General features: G+C 34.4%; 1 protein-coding gene across 2 annotated transcripts; it reads left to right on the forward strand.

Moving 5' to 3' along the window:
• Window positions 1-4372: 4372 nt before the first annotated feature.
• Window positions 4373-22360, forward strand: LOC121423975 (ankyrin repeat domain-containing protein 50-like). 2 transcript variants are annotated; one of them, XM_041619533.1, is made up of 11 exons: window positions 4377-4660; window positions 9572-9679; window positions 10148-10231; window positions 10661-10771; window positions 11288-11383; window positions 12108-12194; window positions 12746-12862; window positions 14959-15063; window positions 16028-16069; window positions 16597-16662; window positions 19487-22360. In XM_041619533.1, the coding sequence occupies exons 2-11, from the start codon at window positions 9644-9646 to the stop codon at window positions 19553-19555; spliced, it is 813 nt and encodes a 270-aa protein (XP_041475467.1). In that variant the 5' UTR covers window positions 4377-4660; window positions 9572-9643; the 3' UTR covers window positions 19556-22360. The 2 variants fall into 2 exon arrangements, with proteins under 2 accessions (XP_041475475.1, XP_041475467.1); XM_041619541.1 differs by lacking the exon at window positions 12746-12862 and having other exon boundaries at window positions 4373-4660.
• The last annotated feature ends 1238 nt before the right edge of the window (window positions 22361-23598 follow it).

The raw sequence follows: 23598 nt of genomic DNA on the forward strand, positions 1-23598 counted from the left end.
CTTTTTAACAAGTTGTATTAGTTTAAAGTCAATTCTTTAGCAAACATAATGAGCTGTTGTCAATGTCCTATTCACAAATTTACTGTTTATCATTCTCCATTATACCATGCTGTAACCAAACAATTAATCAAATTGCATTGCTTTAATTTGGATACATTGTTTTATCAGGGGTGATTCAGGATTTCATAAAAAGTGTTTGTGTGTGGGGGGGGCACTAATATTCTCTGTAAACTTCTTGAAAATTTGACTGAAAAAGAAGTTTAATTTCTTATAAAATGTTTTTATGACGGTTTGGGTTCAAAGGGGCGTATATTCTATTAGTGGGGGTATAATGCCAAAGTTTTAAAATTTAGTCAATCTGGGCACTACACCCTGTGCCACTATAGATCCGGGCATGAGTTTGATTGTTCCAATGCTGCATGGACTCGGTCTGCCTTTTAGCAGGTGGACGAAAAATAAACAATCCATTGGCTCCTTTAGACCTTTACTCATCAAAACATTGGCGTCATACCTTAAAATGTCATCTTAAAGACATCAAATGCACTTGGAGTCTAATTCACCTGTAATAAGCAGGGAAGTGTCAGGGATTGACCGGGGAAACTTTTGTGCCCCCCCCCCAAAAAAAAAAAATGTGGCAAGCAAAAAGCGTTATCACCACACGTTAAAAAAATGATAAGTAAAAGAAATTGAAATAGGAAGAAAAGAGGATGTAAAGAGGTCATAATCAGCCAGGTCGCTCCTGGATCCCCTGCTAATGATAGGAACATTAATTTGATATTAACATCATATCGTTCAAAATGAAAACAAATAAAAATGTAGAATAGGAGACAAACAGATTAAGACAAGGTAAATAATATGTGCAAAAAAATCGGATACCTAAAACCATGCTTATTAAAAACAAATTTTGAGTAGATAGCTGATCCTGTGGGTACAATTTTTCTGAAATTGTGAAGTTATGATTTATACCAATTACTTGATTTTAATTTGAATGGTAAAGAATCGGAGAGAGAACCTGACAAATATTTGAACCTCGACATGTTTTCATTCGATGGCAATATCTAAACGTGCGCAGATTCTTTCAACGCAGTAACTTCGCGTTCTTACTTCAGACGTAAGATATTCAATTATTCGGAACTACTTTCTTTTCAATGCCCTCATAGAGGAAGTCTAAAGTTTAGCAATGACATTGAATTGCGTAATACCATTTGTTAATCAAAAGGAGAAATACGTATCAGGCGCGGATCCAGGAGGGGGCCGAGCCGGCCCCGGCCCCCCCCCCCCTATTTTTTGACAACCTACAGAAAAAGTGTACTCTTTACCTTGATAGAAACTACGAAAAACAGAAAGAAAAGTAAGAAAGAGGTATTTTACCCATGATGTGTATTTTACAGCCTCCTAACGACCGGCCCGTCCCCGAAAGGATACAAAAAAAGTTGAGCGGAAGAATTGGAAAATAGACTTTATATAAAATTGTTCGCTCGCGCTCGCATTGCCTGTGTAATGAATCCCATTAAAGAGGGTTAAATGACACTAATATAACCAATATATATACAATATATCCAGTTCTGATATCAATTTGCACACAATGTTTTAGCTCGCACATCAAGCTTTCATTATTTTGTTTGATTTACACAAATTGTTAATGTGTATCAAAATGTTCAGCTCGCGCTGCGCGCTCGCATTGTTTGATTTGTGAGAAACCTATGCTCTTTGGAAATTCTTACCAAAATTTGTGAAAATGCTCCTTTATCATGTCAGTATATCAAAAAATTAAGCTCATGCTTTGCGCTCGCATTTAATTGTTTGAGACACACAGCTTGTTTATTTAAATAAAAACGCGCTTAGACTGTTTATTTTTTCAGGTCGGAATATCAGAAATTTTGAACTCGCGCTTCGCACTCTCATTATTTAATTGGGGATACTTGTATCCTCTTCATTAATCACTAAAAACAGTCCTAATTGAGTCACTTTTCACGTTACTATATGATAAAATTTCGGCTCGCGCTTCGCGCTCGCATTGTTTAGTTGGATACTTATCCTTGTTCATGATTATAAAAACTGCTATGAATCTTCAGTTCTAAGGACATAAAATATCAAAGATTTTTAGCTCGCGCTTTGCGCTCGCATTATATATTAAGACCACATGAGATACCTTATATTGTACTAACATATACTTAAAACTTCAGTCTTTAGTTAGGACTAGCCCCTGAAAACCCCCCCCAAAAAAAAGCCAGATTGTAGCGGCCAATCGAAAAAATGTTGATCAAAATATTTTTCGGCCCCCCCTATTGGCGAAAGCTGGATCCGCCCCTGCGTATGACAGATAATGAGACCAATTAAGTAAATCGATTAGCTCTATATTTGTTAGGCTCGTAGCCTTGTGGTCATTAGCATTGGCGGCGGAAGCCAACAATTTTAAGGGGGGGGGGTCCACCTGAAATTTTGTGATGGACACATGTAAAAAAAAATTGACAAGCAAAAAAGAAAAGGTCATCAACTAAAAATTTAGGGGGGATCGTCCCCCCCCCACTTCCGCCGCCTATGGTCATTAGGACGCTGAAGCCACTCAGTGATGAAACCTTAAGGGCCATTTGACTTTATGGTATCATGATTATTATCATTATTTTCTAGATTATCTTCTAGAGTAGCTTCGTGATACCTTGGATGTTGTCACGTAGAACCTTGCGATGACGCTTGGCACTATCCTCTCCCACTCCACAATTTTATGGTTATCATATCTGATAATATACATGTATCTGATAATATCTTTTGGTAAATGTTGCATATTGTCTTGTTATTTTAACAAACAACAACAACAACACCCAAGCCGTAATTCATGTAATACATATTGATTCAATCAAACATAATAAAACATTCTCAGTAATAAATCCAAATGTTCTAAACTGAGAACTACAGAAATGACAAAATTCAGCATGATACTTATCTTTGTGTTCTCTTAACATCATAATTGGCATTTTAATTTCACATTCAAATGAATGTAAATATTTCAAAACACACACAAATATCTATATATTCCTAAAGTGACATACAAATTAAAGACAAATGACATTATCTTATTGGATAAGTAAGGACTCATTAGTGACGTGAAATAATTATGAGGAAATCCGAAAAAGGGTAAGGATTGAAAAAGCATTCAATTTGCCAATGACTCAATATTTCTCGATAAAGTGAGTTTGCTGATATTTAAGTGTTCGTTTCTATGTTTCACAATAACTATTACAAATTGAAGATCACCCACGCGTTAAAATAGCAGAATTTACCATGCCCACTGATATTCCCCAATAGAATGAATTTGAATATAGTTTAAGGGGTCTTGTGGTCCAGTGGTTATTGGACTCATAATCGCAAGGTTATGAGTTCGAATCCCCACTATGCCATTGTCTCCACTTTGATAAAATGACCCGAGAGTAGTATAAGGTCAGCCACTATATCCCTCATCAACCTGGACGTAAAATGTTTCTGACGTGATTGGTTACTAGCTTGGCGTTCACCAGCAAAAGCTGCCCTGTCGGGTTTCTATACGGGAGTTACAATAAACAGAAATATATACACTCCATTTTTTATCAATACTTTAATTCTGTTCTCCCAAATAAAAGCAGCATTTGATGTGCCTGCATTGGAGGGGAAACATGATTTGCTGACGTATTTTAATGACTTTCCTATAAAAATATCATAACCATGGTAACAATCAAAATGGAACGGTTGTCTTCGTTTAATTTCATCTTCTATAACAGTTTATTCCTGTTATATTGTTCAAGTCTACAGTGAAAAATAATAACTGCGTTCTTCTTTTTATGATTCATACTGTTTCCAAGTGATTATTTTGAACCTGTATATCACATCTATATTTAGGTCTGTATGTCAAACAGTTATTCGATAATAATATTTACTTGGTTTCTGAACAAAATAGTTTATATTCTAACATATTGGATCAAAATATTTGAAGGCCCTTCTCTAGTATGTTACCAACTCATTTACAAAACACCGACTATTCTAATCCTTCATCTCCTATACTTTTATTTTGAAAAAAAAGGAGCAGGAATGATTATTTCAAAAATCATTCGTGCAAAAATGTCCCATCAAATATCTCGAGCAAGATGTTCTTACGGTCCAATACTGTAACAATTCGGAAGTTAAAAAAGGTCCATATGCACTCCCTCCCAGCCCTCCCCCTGTTTATATGTCTCTTTTGTTACCGGACTACAGCGTACATTGCTACCATGTCAACAGTCAATACTCATCGGATATTGTGTGCTCTTAAAGCTGAGCAGACAATACCCTGGGGGTGTCGCGAGCTCGAACGCCCGAAAAGCGTACGCAACAAGCCTGCGAATAATCTCCAAAATAATGGCTCTAAAGTAAAAAGCGAATACACAATACTAGTACGTACACGCACCACATACACAATCAATCAGAAGGTTGTACATTCTTTCGCTGCATGTTTTAGCGATCAGGATTACAACCGAGCGACAGGTGGGAATATCGCGAGTGGTTTCTATTAATATGCTGTCGGCGCCGAACGAAAAAAAGTGGATATACTATCTGTATTAGATTGGAAAGTGTTCAGAAACTATCCACAGCTGGAAAACCACGGAATAAACCCCTCTCCGTCGAATTCTGTTGATATTTCAACAACTTGGTAAGAATAATCTGCCGAATATGATTCTCGTCAACTCATCATGATAAAAGTTGTGTCTTTAAGACCGATGTTACATTTCATCATTTTGTTTATATGTGTACTACATTGCAAGACCGAGGCATAATTATCATTGTAAGTAATATATTTTTTTTAAAAGAAGCTTTTTAGAACGTGATGAAATTAGTTGAAAGATTTCGCAGACGAAAATAAACCATGAGTCCATTTGATTTACTACAGTGTGTCATGGCCCGATGATACTTCAAGCCAAACTATATACTTGTAATGTAGGCCTATATAGTTCAATTTGCTTATATGGTTCGTTCCCTCCATATTACATATGCACACTAAAGCTGACCACAGGGATGGATCAGTAATTAAATCTCTAATTAGATTGAATACCCTAGAAACCAGCCTTAATGAATTAAGTTTTATGATTCCAATTGTGAAATTCTGAAATCTTACTTCATTATGTTCATATCAATAATTCATGCAGGCCTAATGCCAAAAAGAAGAAGGATATATATTTTATCTCGAAAAAGTTCAGATTTGAAAAACCTCCTCCGACTGTAGGTTGATCAAAGCAATCAACAGGAGATTAATGACACTCCAATATCGAGTTTTATGAAATATTTGACATTTGAAATTGATTCGCACGCATCATTATATTGTTCAGATGTATTATACCCCATTAATTGATATGTTAAAGTTCATTGAACATTTTATGAGATGCATTGGAATTGATATTTCATCTTCAAACGTCGACAACAATATATGGATTCACTTTTAATACGAAACAAATATATCAAATAATTTTGATGAAAGGTAGATGAATAGTCTAATGGGAGCTTTTGAGAGAAAACAATAGGGGAATATCACATGTATGTGAAGTTTATTATCTACATTGATTAATTATCTTTTAGTTTTTCTCTTCATTTATCATTTCTATTCACTTATTTCATCAAATTAACATTTCCAATGTTTCTCTTTATCTTTTTCTTAAATTTAGAATCGATAAATTCATATATTTCCATCTATCTATTTATTTTGTATTTTACACATTTTCAATTGTTATATGTATTTGATAACCTATCAAGGGCTCGTGTATCAATTATTAATGTTTACAACTTTTAAAAATTCATATCTTTCTCTTTATTTGTCCGATATTGGTCACCCTTTCACCTGTCTATTTGTCTGATTTTCTTTTTTTCCTCTAAAAACAAGTGTTTATTTGGGTGTGAAAAATGATAACTTCACAATAAATTTTATGGCATATATATATATATGTATAATATATATATATATGTGTGTGTGTGTGTGTGTGCGTGTGTGGGTGCGTGTGTGTGTGAGGGTGTGTTTTTTTGTTTTTGTGTGTGTTTTATATATAAAATCTTTATTCAGATTATTGTATACTTTCTAAGAATAAACAGAGACTTTATTTTTATTATTATTTTTTTTTGTATTGTCTTACAAAAGTTGGAGGCATGGAAATACATGTATAAGTACTATTTTTTGGTGGGGGTGATAACCTCTTTACTTGAAAAGTCTTTGCTTTCGATTTTTCATCATACAATACGGTATTATTATACGGTAAATACTTGTTAAATTAAGAGGTTTTGTTATTGGTATTATGGGTAATGATAATATTTGTTCATACATGTATTTGATTTGTCACCCTTGTATGTATGACAAATGTGATAGTATCTGAATAAAGGCTTAAAAGAAGCAAAAAAGGGTGTGTTTGCAATTTTGTGCCCCCCCTCCTTTTTTGCTCATTACGCCACCGGTAGGATATTGATTTGGTATGTAATTATTGAAAGGAGCAAGTTAAGGGTTGGTTGACCATACTTGTCTTCCCTCTTGAAGTTAGAATGACTCTGTTGAAGCATTCTAATCAAACTATTTTTTAACACTGATGATATTGTAATCCGCTGAATTGATTTAATGGTTGATTACAAAAGCTTCATTTTTTTTCACCTACATTTATCATTATAAAGTAAGTAATATCTTATAAAGTACATGTATCATAAATTTGCTTCTCATGGTTAACTCCTTTTTAATGGCTTATTTCCAATTCGTCCAATTGCCAACTCGTCTACTCCCATTTGGTCCTTCATCAATTCGTCTACTCACCACATAGTGTACTTTGATTTAGTCTTATGTCATTCCGTCTAATAACCATTAGCCATTTAGTCAATATACCATTTGGAGTAACGACACTAAAGTTTTAATTGTGCAAAATGAATGAAAAGAAAATGGGTATTAGACCAACTGGTTATTAGACGAAATGGTGATTACACGAAGTGATGATTGGACCAAATGGTTGATAGACGAAATGTTGATGGACGGAATGGCATAAGACTAAATGAAGGTAGACCATGGGCCCGTTGCATAAAACTTTTTACCTGAGAAAACTCAGGTTGTTTTTACCGGAGTTTTTGGCCTGTGCTAAAGTCAATGGCGGAAATCAGACTAACCTTAGTTTTCAGTTTTTACCAGAGTTTTCTCGGGTAAAAAGTTTTATGCAACAGGCCATATGGTGAGTGGACGAGTTGGCAGTGGACGAATTGGCAATTTACCTTTTTATTCATGATCGATCTTTATCCTCCCATGCACTATTTTTTTATGTAAAGTGGAGAAATAGATTTATCTTCATCAGCAAGGTTAGGCATATTGTTTTTAGCTGAGTTTCGTAAGCTATTCCCAGCCTGATAATATCTATAAAGACTGGTACATCTGTAACGCTGTCTCATCCTGTGGTAATCGAAAATGTGAATATCAAGAGGCATTCTCATTAAACAATCATGGAGGTGCCGCGACCGAGTGGTCCAAGGCGCCTGGCTATACATAAAAAGTCCGGGGTTCGATCCCCGGCCGCGGCTCCTATGCCCGTAAGCAAGGCATTTAATCTACAAAGCTCTTTTATCCTGCTTTCAAATAAATGGATATGCTATATGCATTATTGGTAACTTGGTGTGCACTTGTTTGGTAAAAAAGAACATATTAACAAAAAATTAAACAACCCCAATAAAATATGAACAGGTGTAGTGAACTATACGAGTGCATCGTGTTCGTGTATTTGAATTATAAATTTATGATCAAGATTGATACAAAACAAAACAAAATAACAGTGATTAAACTGTGAGTCTAATAATGTCTATTATGGTTATTTCATATAAATATCTTCAGCTAAAATATTGTTTCTGTTTATAATTTTGTTATGTGATAAACCTATTTGTAAAATGATATGCTGTTGAAATAGATTTGAATGAAATAAAATCCAACAAACAAAATCATAAATATTGTCTATTATCGATTAGTAGCCAATGAATAATGATACGAATAATGGTACAACTCATAAATCGAATGAAAGAAAAAAGCTGTAAAATTAAAAAATGATGGCAACAAGTACACATTTTATTAACGCTTATACGTCATGTTCTAGTAAATTTACCATGACAATAAACTCAATTTTCGAGAAACCGAAAGAATTTCTTTTATGTCATGATGTCAGGGCTATAATATTATTTGAAAAAAAAAATTACCATCAGCCAATCGTGATGTTGGTATTGTTCATAATCAATTCATGTTTCACTAGAATTTTATTTTGGTTATCCAATTTGACGTCTTAAAAATGTTCAAGAATTTGAATAGCCATTCCAAGTATTTTGTGCATGATGTCAGATTAATTGTAAAGGAAATGGGGAATTTTGTTCAGTGATTCTACCAAATCTTTCCATCCAATCCATTTTGACTCACACCTCACCAATTTTTATGAAGTAAGATCATGATATTTTTTATTATCTACCATGAAACACTTGCTCCCGATTTCATGCTTTCTTCTTCTTCTTCTTCTTCTCATCCGTCACCTTCTTCTTCGTCTTCCTCCTCTTCTTCTTCTTCTTATCATCCTTTACCTTCTTCTTCGTCTTCCTCTTCTTCTTCTTCTCATCTTTCACCTTCTTCTTCGTCTTCCTCTTCTTCTTCTTCTCATCCTTTACCTTCTTCTTCATCTTCTTCTCATCTTTCACCTTCTTCGTCTTCCTCCTCTTCTTCTTCTTCTTCTCATCCTTTACCTTCTTCTTCGTCTTCCTCCTCTTCTTCTTCTTCTTCTCATCCTTCACCTTCTTCTTCGTCTTCCTCCTCTTCTTCTTCTTCTTCTCATCTTTCACCTTCTTCTTCGTCTTCCTCCTCTTCTTCTTCTTCTTCTTCTTCTCATCTTTCACCTTCTTCTTCGTCTTCATCCTCTTCTTCTTCTTCTCATCCTTTACCTTCTTCTTCGTCCTTTCCTTCTAATTCCTTTCCTCCACAGATCAGTGGCGGAAATCATTAGCTGTAGATTCGTTCGCGTTTGACACACATGGATTGAAAACATCTGATTAAAAATACTTATAAATTCACCATCAAATTTATATGGTTTCCTTTGGTCGATTACTGTTTGCTCCCTCAAGATTACGGGTATGCAGACAAACATTTTCTATGGCTTTTCTTAACTGTATACGTATTTTGCATACTTTTACAACGTCACGTAGATAATAATATTGGCTCTGAGTAGACGTGGTAAATGTATAGGGGGTATTTCGACTTTTACGTTTTTAAACTGTTAAATAGCCTTTGATGTTGACAGTGATAAAGCGCTTCTAAAGTTGTCTTATTCCCTTTGTATGATTTGTCATACACTGTAAAAACACTGTTAGAAGCGTTAAGCAACGCTGCTTAAGCCCGTCGCTCTAACTACTATCAGTGCTTAAACTGTTTAACAATGTTGTTCAAACTTCTTAAAACAACTGTTTAAAAGTTTAAACAACTGTTGTTAGAGTTAGAGTGACGGGATTGCAGCGGCGCTTTACATTTTCAACAGACTGTACAGACATACAATACATTAGGTTTTTTTCTTCCATTTTCTTTATACAGGTCGTCATCATATTTTTCACCGTGATGGTTCCGGTTCTTCTCGCCTGGAGGTAACTACATCATTGGAAGACCATGAGTAATTGGAGTATCAAACAACGATTGCGGGAGGTATATGGCATTTTTTTTAATTTATCAGTTATTAGATTTTTTACAATAAAGGGATAAAAGTTTTTTACCATTATGGTAACTTTGCCATCCAGTGGTCTCTTTCATGGAATCCTTGATTCTGATTGGCTTTTGAGCATTGTTGCCATGGTAGTTACCATTGGATGGCAAAGTTACTATAATGGTAACTTTTATGTAACAGGATCCAGATCACTCTACCGAGTAAATTACTAATGCTCAATGATTGCATCATGCTTTTGTAAAGTATCTCCAAATTTATAAGAACTTCATATCGAAATATATCATATTTCGTATGAAAAAAAATTCTTTTGAGAACATTTTCAGCAGAATGTTTTGTTTGATATTTTTTTCAATATTTACCAGATCAATTTTGTTATTGTCATAGACTCTGCCTTTCGTTAGGTAACACATATACGAATATCGATATTTTTACATGTTTTTATTGTTCAGGAAATTTTGGAAGCCGTTGAGAAAGGGGATACGGAGAAAGTTGAATACTTGCTTGGTAGAGGAGCAGATGTAAACGAAAGTGAGGTAAGATAACCAAAAAAATCAATAAATTGGCATCTATCTAAATCTTATACGGAACACCATGTCTTGAAATTAGTTGTGGAAAGTGGGATCGTTAACAATAAATCAGTATTCAAATTATAGATGAAATGAATATGATTTTAAAAGAAATCTTTATCTCTTTAATGTCACACTTTAAACAATCCACCAAGAGTTATTACTGAAATAAGTATGTTATAATTTATTTCATTTCCTGAATCTACATGACATTAATCAGCTTTTTAAAACTTTATATAAAAAATGAAACATAACGTGCGTATGGCATGACGTGGTTTTATAGCTGTTAAGATATATGCATAGAGACTAATTATAGTTATTATGAATAAAATAAGATTATTGCTCCCATCTTTATCATACATTTATAATTGGTTATTTTGTTATTTCATATTTCAGGGAGGTTATATTGCTAAGAAAACTGTTCTGTTATTAGCAATAGAGAAGAATCATGAACACATTGCAAAGCTCTTGGTTGATAAGGGTGCCGATTTAACCGTCACTGTAACAGTAAGTATACTCTCATTCTCCGTCTGATGAAATGTTTTGTAAACTGGTCACCATTATTGTAACATTAAATAATTCGTAATAATAGAACTTTGTTTACATTATCATTGGTGTTTGCGCATTGCAGTTTTTCAAAAGCTGTATAATTAAATTCGTACATCTTGTGATATAGTGATTTATCAAAATTATCCTAGTGAGTCAGAAAAAAGTTTACACCTACAAATTCGTAATTTTTATTAAAAAAATTCCGGAACACAACACTCTATTTGTCATGAGAGGGAATTTTATCCATTGAAGCCATTTTCATGTGATATATGTTTACGCTTGAATAATTATGAAATTTTCTGTGTTGCGATGTAAAGTTTAATTTACTCCAAATAGGCATAAGGCTTGATTTTTTTTATCTTCTGATTTTATCTTTGTTGAATTATCATTCTTCTTCATCGTCTTCTCCATGAGCATTGATTAATTTTTCAATATTGATTTTGGTTTACTTTTATTTTCTAATTTCAATTTCAGTTATCTGGTACGAAAAAGACAGTACCCGACATTGCCAGAGACAAGGGATTCAATGACTTGGCTAACTACATGCAATATAAACTTGACATGAACGAGGTTCGTAGGATCCATTATTTCATAATGCACATTGTTTGTTTTCTGTATAAGGGCCTACTTCAATTTATATTCTGTCGCCTGGTCACCTATCAAGAATGCATATAGAATAATAAGCAACCGAACACACAATCACTTGCAGTCGACAATATCGACAATATCATATACCTTTGCACGTTGTCCCTGATATAACAAATTTTATTTTCGATTACGTCAATAGTCTTGATAACCGACGTTTTGACCATTTTTTATACCGTCAGTCATAAACAAATTTAGTTTGTAGGCCTATGAGTTGTGTTTTTTCCCAACATAATTTCGCTTACTGCATTAGTTATTGATATTGACATATAATTAGAGACAGATCTGTCTAACAGTAAAGAAAATCTTATCAGCAACTTAGATATCAATATGTTGGATGAAAACAAATTATTGTATGAAGGTTGCTATTTCTTTGAAAAAAACATTGGGTAAAATTTTAACCAGTACGAGGGTGATTATTTTGTCCAACCAATTTGGGGCAGTATTTTACCCAATGCGGGAAACATTATTGTCGAGTAAGGTTAAACAATAAGAATGTGCCAAATTGTCATCACATTGGATAAATCAAAGTGCCCAAAAGAAATGCCCAATGTTGGTTAGACACATAATTACCCTCATGGAGCACTTTCACCTAATATTTTGTAGAGTGCAGCTTGAATGTTTGTTATTGATGTTTTCAAATATGCAGAGATTAACAGCTTCGGTCAAAGACGGTTATATCGATTACGTACAAGATAACATCAATCGAGGTGGTGATGTCAACGTCATGTATCGAGTAAGTATAGTATCAATAATCATTTCTCCGATGTTTGTACGCATTCTTATGCAAATGATACAATCAAAATTAGGAGAAAATTGGACAAAACATATAATTCCAGTATAAGTGTTTTACAAAGCCTGTCCCTCCTACGGATGTTTCAAAATGCGGACCAAAATTATAAATATCTTAATGATGTGAATTTAATTAGCTAAGGTTGAATGCAACTTAAGGTATTACTATTAAGGTATATTTTCAGGTCAAAGCAAAATTTTGATTTGCTTAAAGTCTGAAAAAAACTTTTCGAAAAACGAATAGTCCAAAATGCATTCCTGCAGACGGGTGAGCTTTATAAGTCTGTTTTAGTGCCAAACTAACGATAACATATTTTATGATGCATGCACTTCATTTTGACCAAATATCCTACACCACGCCGGCAATTAAAACTGTTGTTTTTATATCATATTTATAAAAAAAAAGGCAGTATAGCGTGCTTATAATTTTTAAAGTATAATTATGCTGTATTTTACGTATAACAATTCCCTAATTTTTGCATTGTAACCAAACAGCCTCCTGAAATAGACCAACCAGATTGTACACTATTACAACTAGCTCTCATAAAAGGTCACGTGGATATTGCCAAGATTTTACTTCAAAATGGCGTCGAGTTACATCACGTGATGAAGGTATTTTAAAGTCATTATATTTGAATATGTTACACTCCTATATCTGGGCCCCCTTAAAAAAGAAAATTGTGGAAAACAAAGTGCGATGCCAAAGAGGATGTGTGCATGGGCGAAGATGAGAAGAGTTGATAAATTATGCAAGTAATGATTAATATACCCCTAATTTTATGTTTAAAAATAATTGTTTGGTCTTCCTAACCCCAGTATCTAAATAAGCCAACGCAGCACCGTGGAAATGGGGCAAATGTACCAATATGAGATGTGGAGAGTTCTAGTCAACAATGTATCTTAGCAAAATTTGCACTCACATGACTGTTATGAATTTGAAATTCTTGTCATCATGGTCATGTACATTGTCATTATCATGAAAGTGAAAAGAGGCAAATTATGGATCTTACCCAATTGTGTAAGGGTTGCGATTTTAGGTTGGGGGGGGGGGGCGGGCGGCGCCAAATTTGACCGCCCCAAATCTGGAGAGGTTATAGCAGGATATTTGGCGTTATATTAGTGAGAGAAGCTGAAAAACCCTCATAGTAATCAGAACGAGCAGTTGCAGCAGCTTATTTCACAAAATATTACAATGAAAGATACAAAGTTATAATTTCGAAGGTGTTTCCAGTGTGATATTGATTTGCTGCTTTAGAGGTGTTACGTTGAACTTGCCAATCTGTATGTGATAGAATTTTGACGGATGCCGATATATGAGAGGTGATTACTAAAGGAAGCAAACCAGCCATTGGTTAAAAAAAAGGAGAAGATAACGCGGGATATAAATTTACAACCGAGTGCTCCCTCATGATACGTGTTCATGATGAAACCACCTTTGGCATCCATCAATGTCGTTTTCCTGCATTGCGAGGGTTCTCTATATTGTGTAACTTATTGTTACATGTAGCTCGATCATGTCATGTTTATGATAACTTAGCAACGAATGTAAAATCAAAATGTCATTTATGCACGATGCACCTCCAGCCCTACTTCTATTCTCTCCCAAACACCCCTTACAGCGTCTTTGCTACTCGTCCAGTTGTGTTCTTTTTTTTCTTTGTCACAAGGCGAGGTAGGAGGTGACTGCTTCCTATTCAAGCATCACATAAAATTAAACAGAATAATAAAATATAAGAGAGAAAAAAAAGAAGACAAAAGCGTGTTGAAGAGGGTACTTATCCGTAGATAATGATGAATACCCCTATTTTCATCACAAAAACGTCTACTTCACCCCTATTGAAATACACTTGCCCTTCCGTACTTTGAACCCTTACAATTATGTTTTTTTAACTTGTTTGTATGTATTTGTGCACGTATACAGTGCGTATCAAAAAAAATTACACTTTGAAAAAATCCTCTGAAATTACACAATTGTAATATCCTGAAGATTTTTTCACATTTTAACATTGGTACAGATCTATTTAAGCAAATGACGATAAATATTTCCGCTTGAGTGAGCACCACTTTCTTTTGAAAAGTTAGTGAAAAACGATTTGCGCAGAACTATGAAATAGTTATGCAAATAAAAGTAGACCTTAATCATGAAGAACACGTGGAATTTAGCTAGTAAAATTGATTTGAAGATGTCTTTTACCTTTTTGTAACTTGTTTCCTTACCCAAAACACTTCGAAGAGTGCAATGCGCCCCACCCCACTCCCCATTCACCGAGGCCATCGTGACGATATTTGCTTATACACTGAGCTGTGATTTATATGAAATGGCTTAGGCTTGATTTTCATTTAGTTAATCATTGTCAAGCTTGAGAAAAGTGTGGAGAATTTTTTTATGTTACAATTTTTTTTGTCTTGATTCGTGCAAAATGCAAATTTTCAACAAACTACTCTGAGACTATTTTACCTGAAAGGTATAATGGCCCTTTTAATGATATTACATTGAAGAATATAGTGCTTGAAACAAATCACTCTATCATATTTTTTTGTCATTGATTTCGATGAACTGTTTCTTTAATCTGTATTTCTTGTGCCCAATTCAATGGAATTTAGATTCCAAACGTTAGGTTCGCATCTGGTTGAAATAGATTTCATGATACATTTGTAATCCTTAGTCTTATCTTCATAATTTCATTATTTTTTAAATTCATTTTTAGTGGGATGATCAGTCAGAAGATACGGCGAAAAGCTATGCAGAAAGAATGAATTATGACGATATAGTCAAATTAATCGAGGAAAAATTAAAAGCATTACCAAACAACGTAAGTATGGAACCTATCATATTGAGGCGATGCCAAGTATCAATTTTCATTTCTACAGCATAATGTGTGATTTGCCTAAAAATGTTAAATTATTGTGTCTCCTCTTAAATAGTAGCTGGGGTAGATGAATGATTGACACGATATTGAAATTAATAAATATTGTTTTAGCCGATTCTTTTACTCCCTCAAATCACTCTTCCGGAACCTCTAAAATATGAGATCGTTACTCAATAAAATACTCCGTGCATGGATGTAAAAATGTAAAAAATAAAATCAAGTAAGCATTTCAGAAAAAGGATACTTTTCAGATAATGAGTATGGACACAGTCACAGTGTAAAACTTTGGGGGATCAGGTTCATGGACGCATTCACTTGAGCCCTACGATATAAGCACTCTTTCAAATTTCTTACTAGTGATAAAATATTTCATATTATCAAGAAGTATATACATGCATATATATTTCTCTTTTATTTTGTTCAGTAGTAATTTTTTGTTCATGTCCATGGGTTTAGCATATGTAGTGTACGTTCTGCACGTAACCTCTCTAATTATACAACAGCTTAAAGTTTTATTATTACACTTTTTATATTAATTGCATTATAATAATGATAATAATAGGGTATTTATATTGCGCACATATCCACCTTGTTAAGTGCTAAAGGCGCTCCTATATCACCCGGCTAAGCTATATATTAGCGCATGCTGCTTTTTAAGGAATTATTCCTTCCGGTACCCATTTACCTCACCTGGGCCTTTATGCCATTTTTCTAAGAGGCTCTTAACATTGTTACCATATAAACAAATCCTCTTTCCTTGTATTTGCGATGTACGTCTTCGATACGTATGGACTTTTCCCATCTAAATAAACTGATAATAGGATTCTTTGAAATGAGTGAAGAAAATTAATCTTTATAATCTAGACATCATTATAAAACATTATACGTGCTTCTTTCCAACTTATAGAATTCCAAAGTGGCTAATGGGAATGGCGTTTCAAATTATGAGGTAAGTAAACCTTGAAACTTACTAAAAATATTTTTAACGACAGAGATGCGTTGATAAGAATTCTAGAAGCAGAAATCAAGGTGTAGTTTATGGATAAAATCACTGGTGGGATCTATGGTGGTGGTGATGATGATGATGATGGTGGTGGTGGTGAATTGGTGATAATGGTAGGATGATGATAATGTTGATGATGATGATGGTGATGGTGGTGGAGATGATGATGGTAATGATGCTGATGATGATAGTGGTGTTGGTGTTGGTGATGGTGGTGATGATGATGATGAGGATGATGATAATGATGATGATGACGATGATGATGATGGTGGTGGTGGTGATGGTGGTGAGATGATGATGATGTTGATGGTGATGATGATGGTGATGAGATGATGATGATGATAAAAAATTTAGACCAATAATTAAAATAGCGTTCATGAATCATTTATCGTCTTCGGTATCAAGTATGATAAACATATATTTTGTCAATATTTCCCTCTGAGTACGAATATCTTTCACTCTTTTCATCACAGGAAATCAACGAAACGAAAGGGAAACACGTTGAAGTATATGATATAGAAGACGTGGATGAATTACAGGTGTGTTTCTTTCTGTTTCTTTTTGGATAAATCTAGTTTAGAAATAAGTTTATGATATTTAGTTAGGAAAACTTAGGAAAATTTGTTTGTGAAGTTACAGCCAAATCCATGTATTAAGATTGAGTTGAGTGTTGTATAAACCGATGATAATTATGATGTGAGAAGAGAAGGATGAGAGGGAAATAGGGATAAGATTGGATGGGGGAGAGGGAACGGAGGGAAAAGAATATGATAATGAAGAAAACGAAGCTTTACAATTATACGGGAAGAATTTTGAAAAAGAAAGGGGAGCTGAAAATGAGTATAATCTATCTAAAAATGATGATGATGATAATGATAATAATAATGATAATAGCAATAATAATAACAATGATAATAATAATAATGATGATGATAATAGTAATAATATGAATAATAATAATAATAAGAAGAAGAATATGAAGAACGATAACCACAAAAACATCATTAATGTTATAGTAACAATAATAATTCAGTTTTAATAATGTATGTTGTAGTAATACCATGATCATCATAAACACCGTCATCATTCTCAACAGTATCCATATATTCCAGAGCTTAGAACTCTATCTCACATTATGTTACCTTCCAAAGTTCACTTGATTACTCGTCTCTTGATCGTGCGTAAGAGTCTGCGTCACTACCATGGTGACAAGTATTTATCTCCATGGTAACATGATGAATTTTACGACACTTGAAAAATTTGACTATTAGAAAGTCGATATAGATAATTGGGCTCACGAAGGCCTGTGAAATAATTACTTCTGGATGAATCAATTAGATGTATCGAAGAAATTGAAATATGTGAGAGATTAAAAAATGTCCTCTCAAGTACAAATGGCCCCTAGAAACAAATATATCTCGCAATATTTCAACATTTCTCTTAAAAGCATACAAAATTACTAGGATTTAATTGTCTAAGGTTGATGTTGAATATCCCAGAATTATCAAATTATGTAAGGGGGGGGGGGCACCCTCGCGCGAACATGAGTATTCAAAATCCCCTTAAACACGTTATGTCCACATGCATTAAAAAATTTAGATAAGGCATAAGCGATTTTGTGTCTCGCCTACTTATGAAAATAACCAGAAATATCGTGATTTGCAAGGGTACGCAACAGAATTGTATCGAAACTTCATTGTGAAATGACTGACATGGAATACTTATCATAAGAGTCTTTAACTTAAACGTTAATGTTGACCTGAAAATGGCCTTTGACCATCCCATGCGACCTCCGACTGCAGCATAGCATGCAGTTCCCCTAAGTACATCTTCCATCCAAGTTCGGTTGAAAAGTGACTTACGGTTGCGGAGTTGGGTGTCATAAGAGAGTCATGCATGTAAACGTTAACGTTGACCTGAAAATGACCTTTGACCTTAACATGTGACCTCCAATTGCAGCATAACATGTACGTCCCCCACGTCCATCTACCATTCAAGTTTGGTTGACAATTGACTTACGGTTGCGGAGTAAGGTGTCATAAGAGAGTCTTGCAAGTAAACTTGAACGTTGACCTGAAAATGACATATGACCTTACCATGTGAACTCCGACTGCACCATAACATGCAGGTTCCCCAGGTATATCTACCATCCAAGTTTGGTTGAAAAGTGACTTACGGTTGCGGAGTTGGGTGTCATAAGAGAGTCTTGCATGTAAACTTAAATGTTGACCTGAAAATGACATTTGACCTTACCATGTGAACTCCGACTGCACCATAACATGCAGGTTCCCCATGAATATCTATCATCCAAGTTTCGTTGAAAAGTGACTTACGGTTGCGGAGTTAGGTGTCATAAGATAGTCTTGCAAGTAAACTTTAACGTTGACCTGAAAATGACATTTGACCTTACTATGTGATCTCTGACTGCAGCGTAAAATGTAGGTTCCCCAAGTCCATCTACAATCCAAGTTTGGTTGAAAAGTGACTTACGGTTGCGGAGTTATGTGATGGACGGACAGACGCCTTCACCTCTGGTGGGCGAGACAAAAGGATACGCAATTGGGGATCTTCCTACATTAATATTGCGAGCTGAAAATTTTTGACATTTCTACCAAAAAGAAGTGAAATTCCAACCACTTTTTAAAATCGTAAACAAGATAGGTTTACAAATAAACAATTAATGCCAGCGCGAAGCGCGAGAAGAAAAAAATCGTAATTTAGACATACAAACGGGACGCTCTCTTCATGTTTTATAAATCATGAATTTCAATCGTAAATGATGAGTAATTGGGGATCTTCCTACATTAATAATGCTAATTATAATTAATAATAATAAGTGCGAGTGGTATTCTGATCTGAAAAGGATCAAATTAAGCTCTATATTTCAAGCACTTTATAGGAAAATTTTGAGGTGGACATGGATCGCACTTTGTAATTTTAATAATAAAGAGCTGACATTTTTCACTATTATTACTTGGAGTTTTGACATGGGACCGGGACATTATTATGACATTTTGTCAAAGTATGAAAATGATAGCTATCTTGATATTCCTTTTCCTAAACGCAAGAGGAAACTTGTCGATATTGCACAATTCTCCCTCATCTCCAATGACGAAACTTTTTTGGGGCATTTTTACTTTAAGCCGACTTCCTTGAAAATGACATATAAAGGCCTCGACAAAATGCGCGACAATTAATAAATAGTATAATTTTCTTTACAAGTCCTGTCTGAATTATAATAAGTGTTTCATTGAAATGATGTGTCATTATTTTAAAGTAATATTTTAATGGGTGTGTCACTGGCATGATTTATCAAGGCGACTTTGTAAATGCGTCAGTCATTTCTTTTTCTTCTTCATCCAGGAAAACAACACAGCTCCAGCTATGCAGGCTCATCAGAAGAAGAAGAATGGCAACTGCGTCATTAGTTGATATTGCAATCAAGCAAAAAGACTTTGAATATACTGCTTCCAGTATAAGCGCCTGTTGTCATGGTGAGATTGGTACCAGTGACTTGATCCGTCTACAAGATGTTCACCATCTTCTGAGGAAACGCACACCTCTCCTCTGCATTCTCCCAACCTAGCTATAGGCTGCTTCTTTTTATGGCTTTACAAACAAGCATAAAATGACTCATGACAGGCTCCAGCATATCCCCATGTTCTGGTAAAGTACATGTGCACCCGATCTAGCTTCATCTCAAAGAGTATAAATTCCTCTCAAATCTAATATAATGATACGATAATGTCTTTTTAAGAAAATAACTCAATGGCTTGTTTTAAAAGAGGGTTTATCCATTTCTGCGTTATTCAAATTTCAGAATTGATAATCATTCTCATGTAGGGCTTTCATGTCATAAAGTTAAACCGAGTTAATTAATGAGCTTTGGAATGATGCATCAACTGGTGACGTCACTTATCTCCCCTTGGAGTTCCGCCATGATAATTCATGACAATCAAACATAGTTGAGATGTAATATATAATCATTAGAGAAACTATCTGAAAAGAATGCTGCACATTGTTATGTAATTGCACACTAAAAACTGAATGTTAAATGAGCAGTATTATTGAATTGATTTTAATCGTGAGGGAACATCCGAAATTAGATAACAAGTTTAATTTAATACAGTATTGATTATGTATATTATAATATTTCTGAGCTTATTCTGGATTCAACCTGAATAAGAAATCAAACTTGGCTTGACATTGAATAATATATCAACCGTTTAGTTAATACAGTTAGTTATGGTATCAGAATAAATAAAGCACCGAATTTCCTGTTCTATGATATAGCGTGCAATATTATATTTGATATTGATGACCTCCGTCCTTTTTGTAAGAAGTATAATATATTTATATTTTTATGTAATGCGTAGTTATATATTTTAATGAAATAAATAGTGTTGATAAATAATATATAAAAATGATTAAGGAATAAGAGTGTGTGTAGGCTTAAAATTTAGCTTATATTTAATTTAATTTCTAGATATATCCTATTTTTCAATCGTGGACAAATTTCACAATTTTCCAGCCCAATTTTACAGTAAAAATAGCGAAAAACTTTACGACAGACCCAGATCAATAATGGAATCTGTGTAGCCCCCTCCCAAATAAAAAAAATAGACAAACGGATGAAAAAAAATACAGTAACCAATGCAATTTCAAGTCGCGCAGCAAGTTGCCAGGAATTCGATGCATTTTTATTTTGTCGGTAAATTTCATTTACAGTATAGGGTCTTTTCTACACTGATTTCACCGTTAAATTGGGTCTTTCGTAAAGCTTACGCTATTTTCACAGTAAAATTTGGCCTGGGATTGCGGTTTCCCTGTTGAAGTTATGTTTTTTTTATAGTGAGTATTCATCAGTGAAACTTGTGTTTGATTTTAATGAACAATATTGAACAATTCTATATCTTTGATGGGCACCCGTCAGCGCATGGACTTACTGCTCTGTCAGGGTATAGTAGCTCCATGGTCACCAGACCTTTATCAATTTGCCAAATTTGCTTGAAGCTTTCATCTGTCTATTGCCCCCTGAAAATATTCACTCTTTAAAGAGTTCATTTATCTTTAAGTGAAAAGATCCCATTTTGGAGTGACCTCATTGAACGCTTGAGATCAATCAAGACATGCACATTTCACTCTAAATCCACTATCGATTTACTCTTTTGTAGTTTACTCCTAAAAGAGAATGATAATGCACTCATTTCTGGTGAAAAATCTTCAAGGTGGCATGGCACTTGATATAAATCGCCTACAGACTATAGGCGATTTATATGTTTGTATATATGCACGAGTAGCTGAATGTGAATTTTAAATCTCAGTTTTATTACATGCTCAGTGAACAAAACATCTCAAAAGTGTCTATAATACAATGATGGTGTATGTATATAACTTTATTGTTTGTGGGTGTGCATTGTATAAAGTAATCTATCATCACAAATATTTTTATCAGTCTTTGTGGTCGTTTAGCTGGCACGGTGTCCAGTTTCTGTTCAAGTTTAACGCCTTGTATAAAATGCCTTGTAATGATGGCATGCATGGTTTATTTATGGCTGGTTATGCGACATGTGCATTTCGTGATTCTATGCGGCGGTGTTATACCAGGAAAGAACATAAAGCTTGTACCTTATGAACTTTATTGAGCCAATTAAAAATTTGACCAAAGTGTGGCATAATCGTTAACCAGACTTTGAAACTCACCAACTAAGATTCCAAAAATGTCCTATTTGGCCTACAATACGAGGATTATGAGGCTCATCTGAAGGTGGGATGCTGCTGAATTACTTTCTGACTTTTAGTTACAGAAAAAATGGTTGCTACAATGAAAAGGGGTAATTTTATTTTAACTTTGGCATTTTTCCCAACAATATTTGTCCAACAAAATGTAGCTTATGGTTATTCTAAACATTTAGGTTTTCACGTTGTTAATAAGTGCATGGGTGAAAATAAAAACCGATAATTAACTATATTTGATTTTGGAATAAAAGTTACGAGTTTTGATGTAACAAAGCGTAAACACGTTTGCAAATCGAATTGCTTTACATTAATGTTTTTTTAGATGAATAGATTATCTATTATATGTTTTGAATAAAAAAGGGCCTCGAACAAATTGTGTTCCATTCAAAATTATATAAATTTGAAGTTTTACCGGCTTAGATTAGAATATTTTGGAAAGGTTATTTTGTTGAAAAATATAGGCCTTAATGAAAAAGAAATAAAGTATATTACATAATGTAGTGATCTGTATTGTTTCGTTTTATTTTGAAAATTATTGCAGATTTTGTATATTTCTTATCAATGGTTTGTTGCAAATAGCAGGTGTTTTTACATAGCTAAAAGCTATGTTATCACAATTTATATAGGCCTACAATATATGGAGCTCGTATGTGGAAATGTCAATAAAAATGTTAAAGATGTTATAAGAAATAATTTATGCAACTTACTTATTCCATCCATGATAGAGAGTGAAAGTGAGAGAGAGGGAGGGGGGTTAAAAACACATACTGGATGTACACAAAAATTGTGTTAACATTGCTCTTGCAGCCTCTACATTATAATTTGACTAAAAATCATGACACATTTTAGAAAGAAAATGAGCAGCTTTGGACAAGATCACACGGATCAATGATTTCATAAACAATTAAGGAGTGCGAAAAATGGTGGGGTTTTTACAGAATTTTCTTACAAAAAACAGTCTTAACCTGAAACAGGGAGAGCGATCCTGGGGCAGGGGTGGGCACAGTGCCCCCACTTTTTGAAACTCTGAAAACGTACCCCTTTTAAGCGAAGAAAAATATTCCCCCTTACAATAAATTTTATGTGCACGAGTGCTTATTTGCCTTTTTATAGACAGTCTCGTATTGGCCTACTTAAAACCGATCCTTTCATGTCCGATCAGCTCCCGTTTTGCTTAGTTAGTATTCTATTTCTTTTTGCAAGCCTCTTTAAATTGAATGAATCATTTCAATATGCGTTATTGTCCGCTTTAGCTTCCTTTTTATAGTAAAAACTCATCTTCTGCAGTGTGCCTCTTTCACCTCTGACCAATTTCCCCATTTGAATATGATCTTGTTTACTTCTGATAGATGTCCTCTTTTATTTTCTAATTTGTAAAGAAAAAAAAAGTATGTTATGATTGAAATCAGCACCCTTTGTTTATCGGAGCGGAACCGAAGAGGGGCAGTGGAGGCACTTGCCCCCCCCACCAAAAAAAAAAAAAAATCGGTTCGGAAAAAAATGAAAGGTGCCCTTTTAAAGTTACAAATTTTTGTTCTGCACATTTTCGTCCCTAATTATAAGTTGATTATCTTTTATTTCTTACACTCTTAATGTGAAATATTTCTTTGCTTTCTTTTCATTCATTTTCTCTCTTTTCGCCCTTGAAGGGCACTAGCGTACCTATACGGGGGGGGGGGGGGCAGGGGGCAGTCTGCCCCCTGACGAGTCACAACCCATGCGAAGGACGTATCCCG

The sequence above is a fragment of the Lytechinus variegatus genome, chromosome 1 (genome assembly GCF_018143015.1).
Source record: "Lytechinus variegatus isolate NC3 chromosome 1, Lvar_3.0, whole genome shotgun sequence".
In the NCBI taxonomy this organism is placed as follows: domain Eukaryota; kingdom Metazoa; phylum Echinodermata; class Echinoidea; order Temnopleuroida; family Toxopneustidae; genus Lytechinus; species Lytechinus variegatus.

What these genes read in the sequence shown, in the direction of transcription:
- LOC121423975 (XM_041619533.1), top strand. Translation starts at nt 9,644, where the DNA reads ATGAGTAATTGGAGTATCAAACAACGATTGCGGGAG. An exon ending in ATTTAACCGTCACTGTAACA is followed by an intron (nt 10,772 to 11,287) that starts GTAAGTATACTC and finishes TTTCAATTTCAG; the next exon opens with TTATCTGGTACGAAAAAGAC. An exon ending in TAAAAGCATTACCAAACAAC is followed by an intron (nt 15,064 to 16,027) that starts GTAAGTATGGAA and finishes TCCAACTTATAG; the next exon opens with AATTCCAAAGTGGCTAATGG.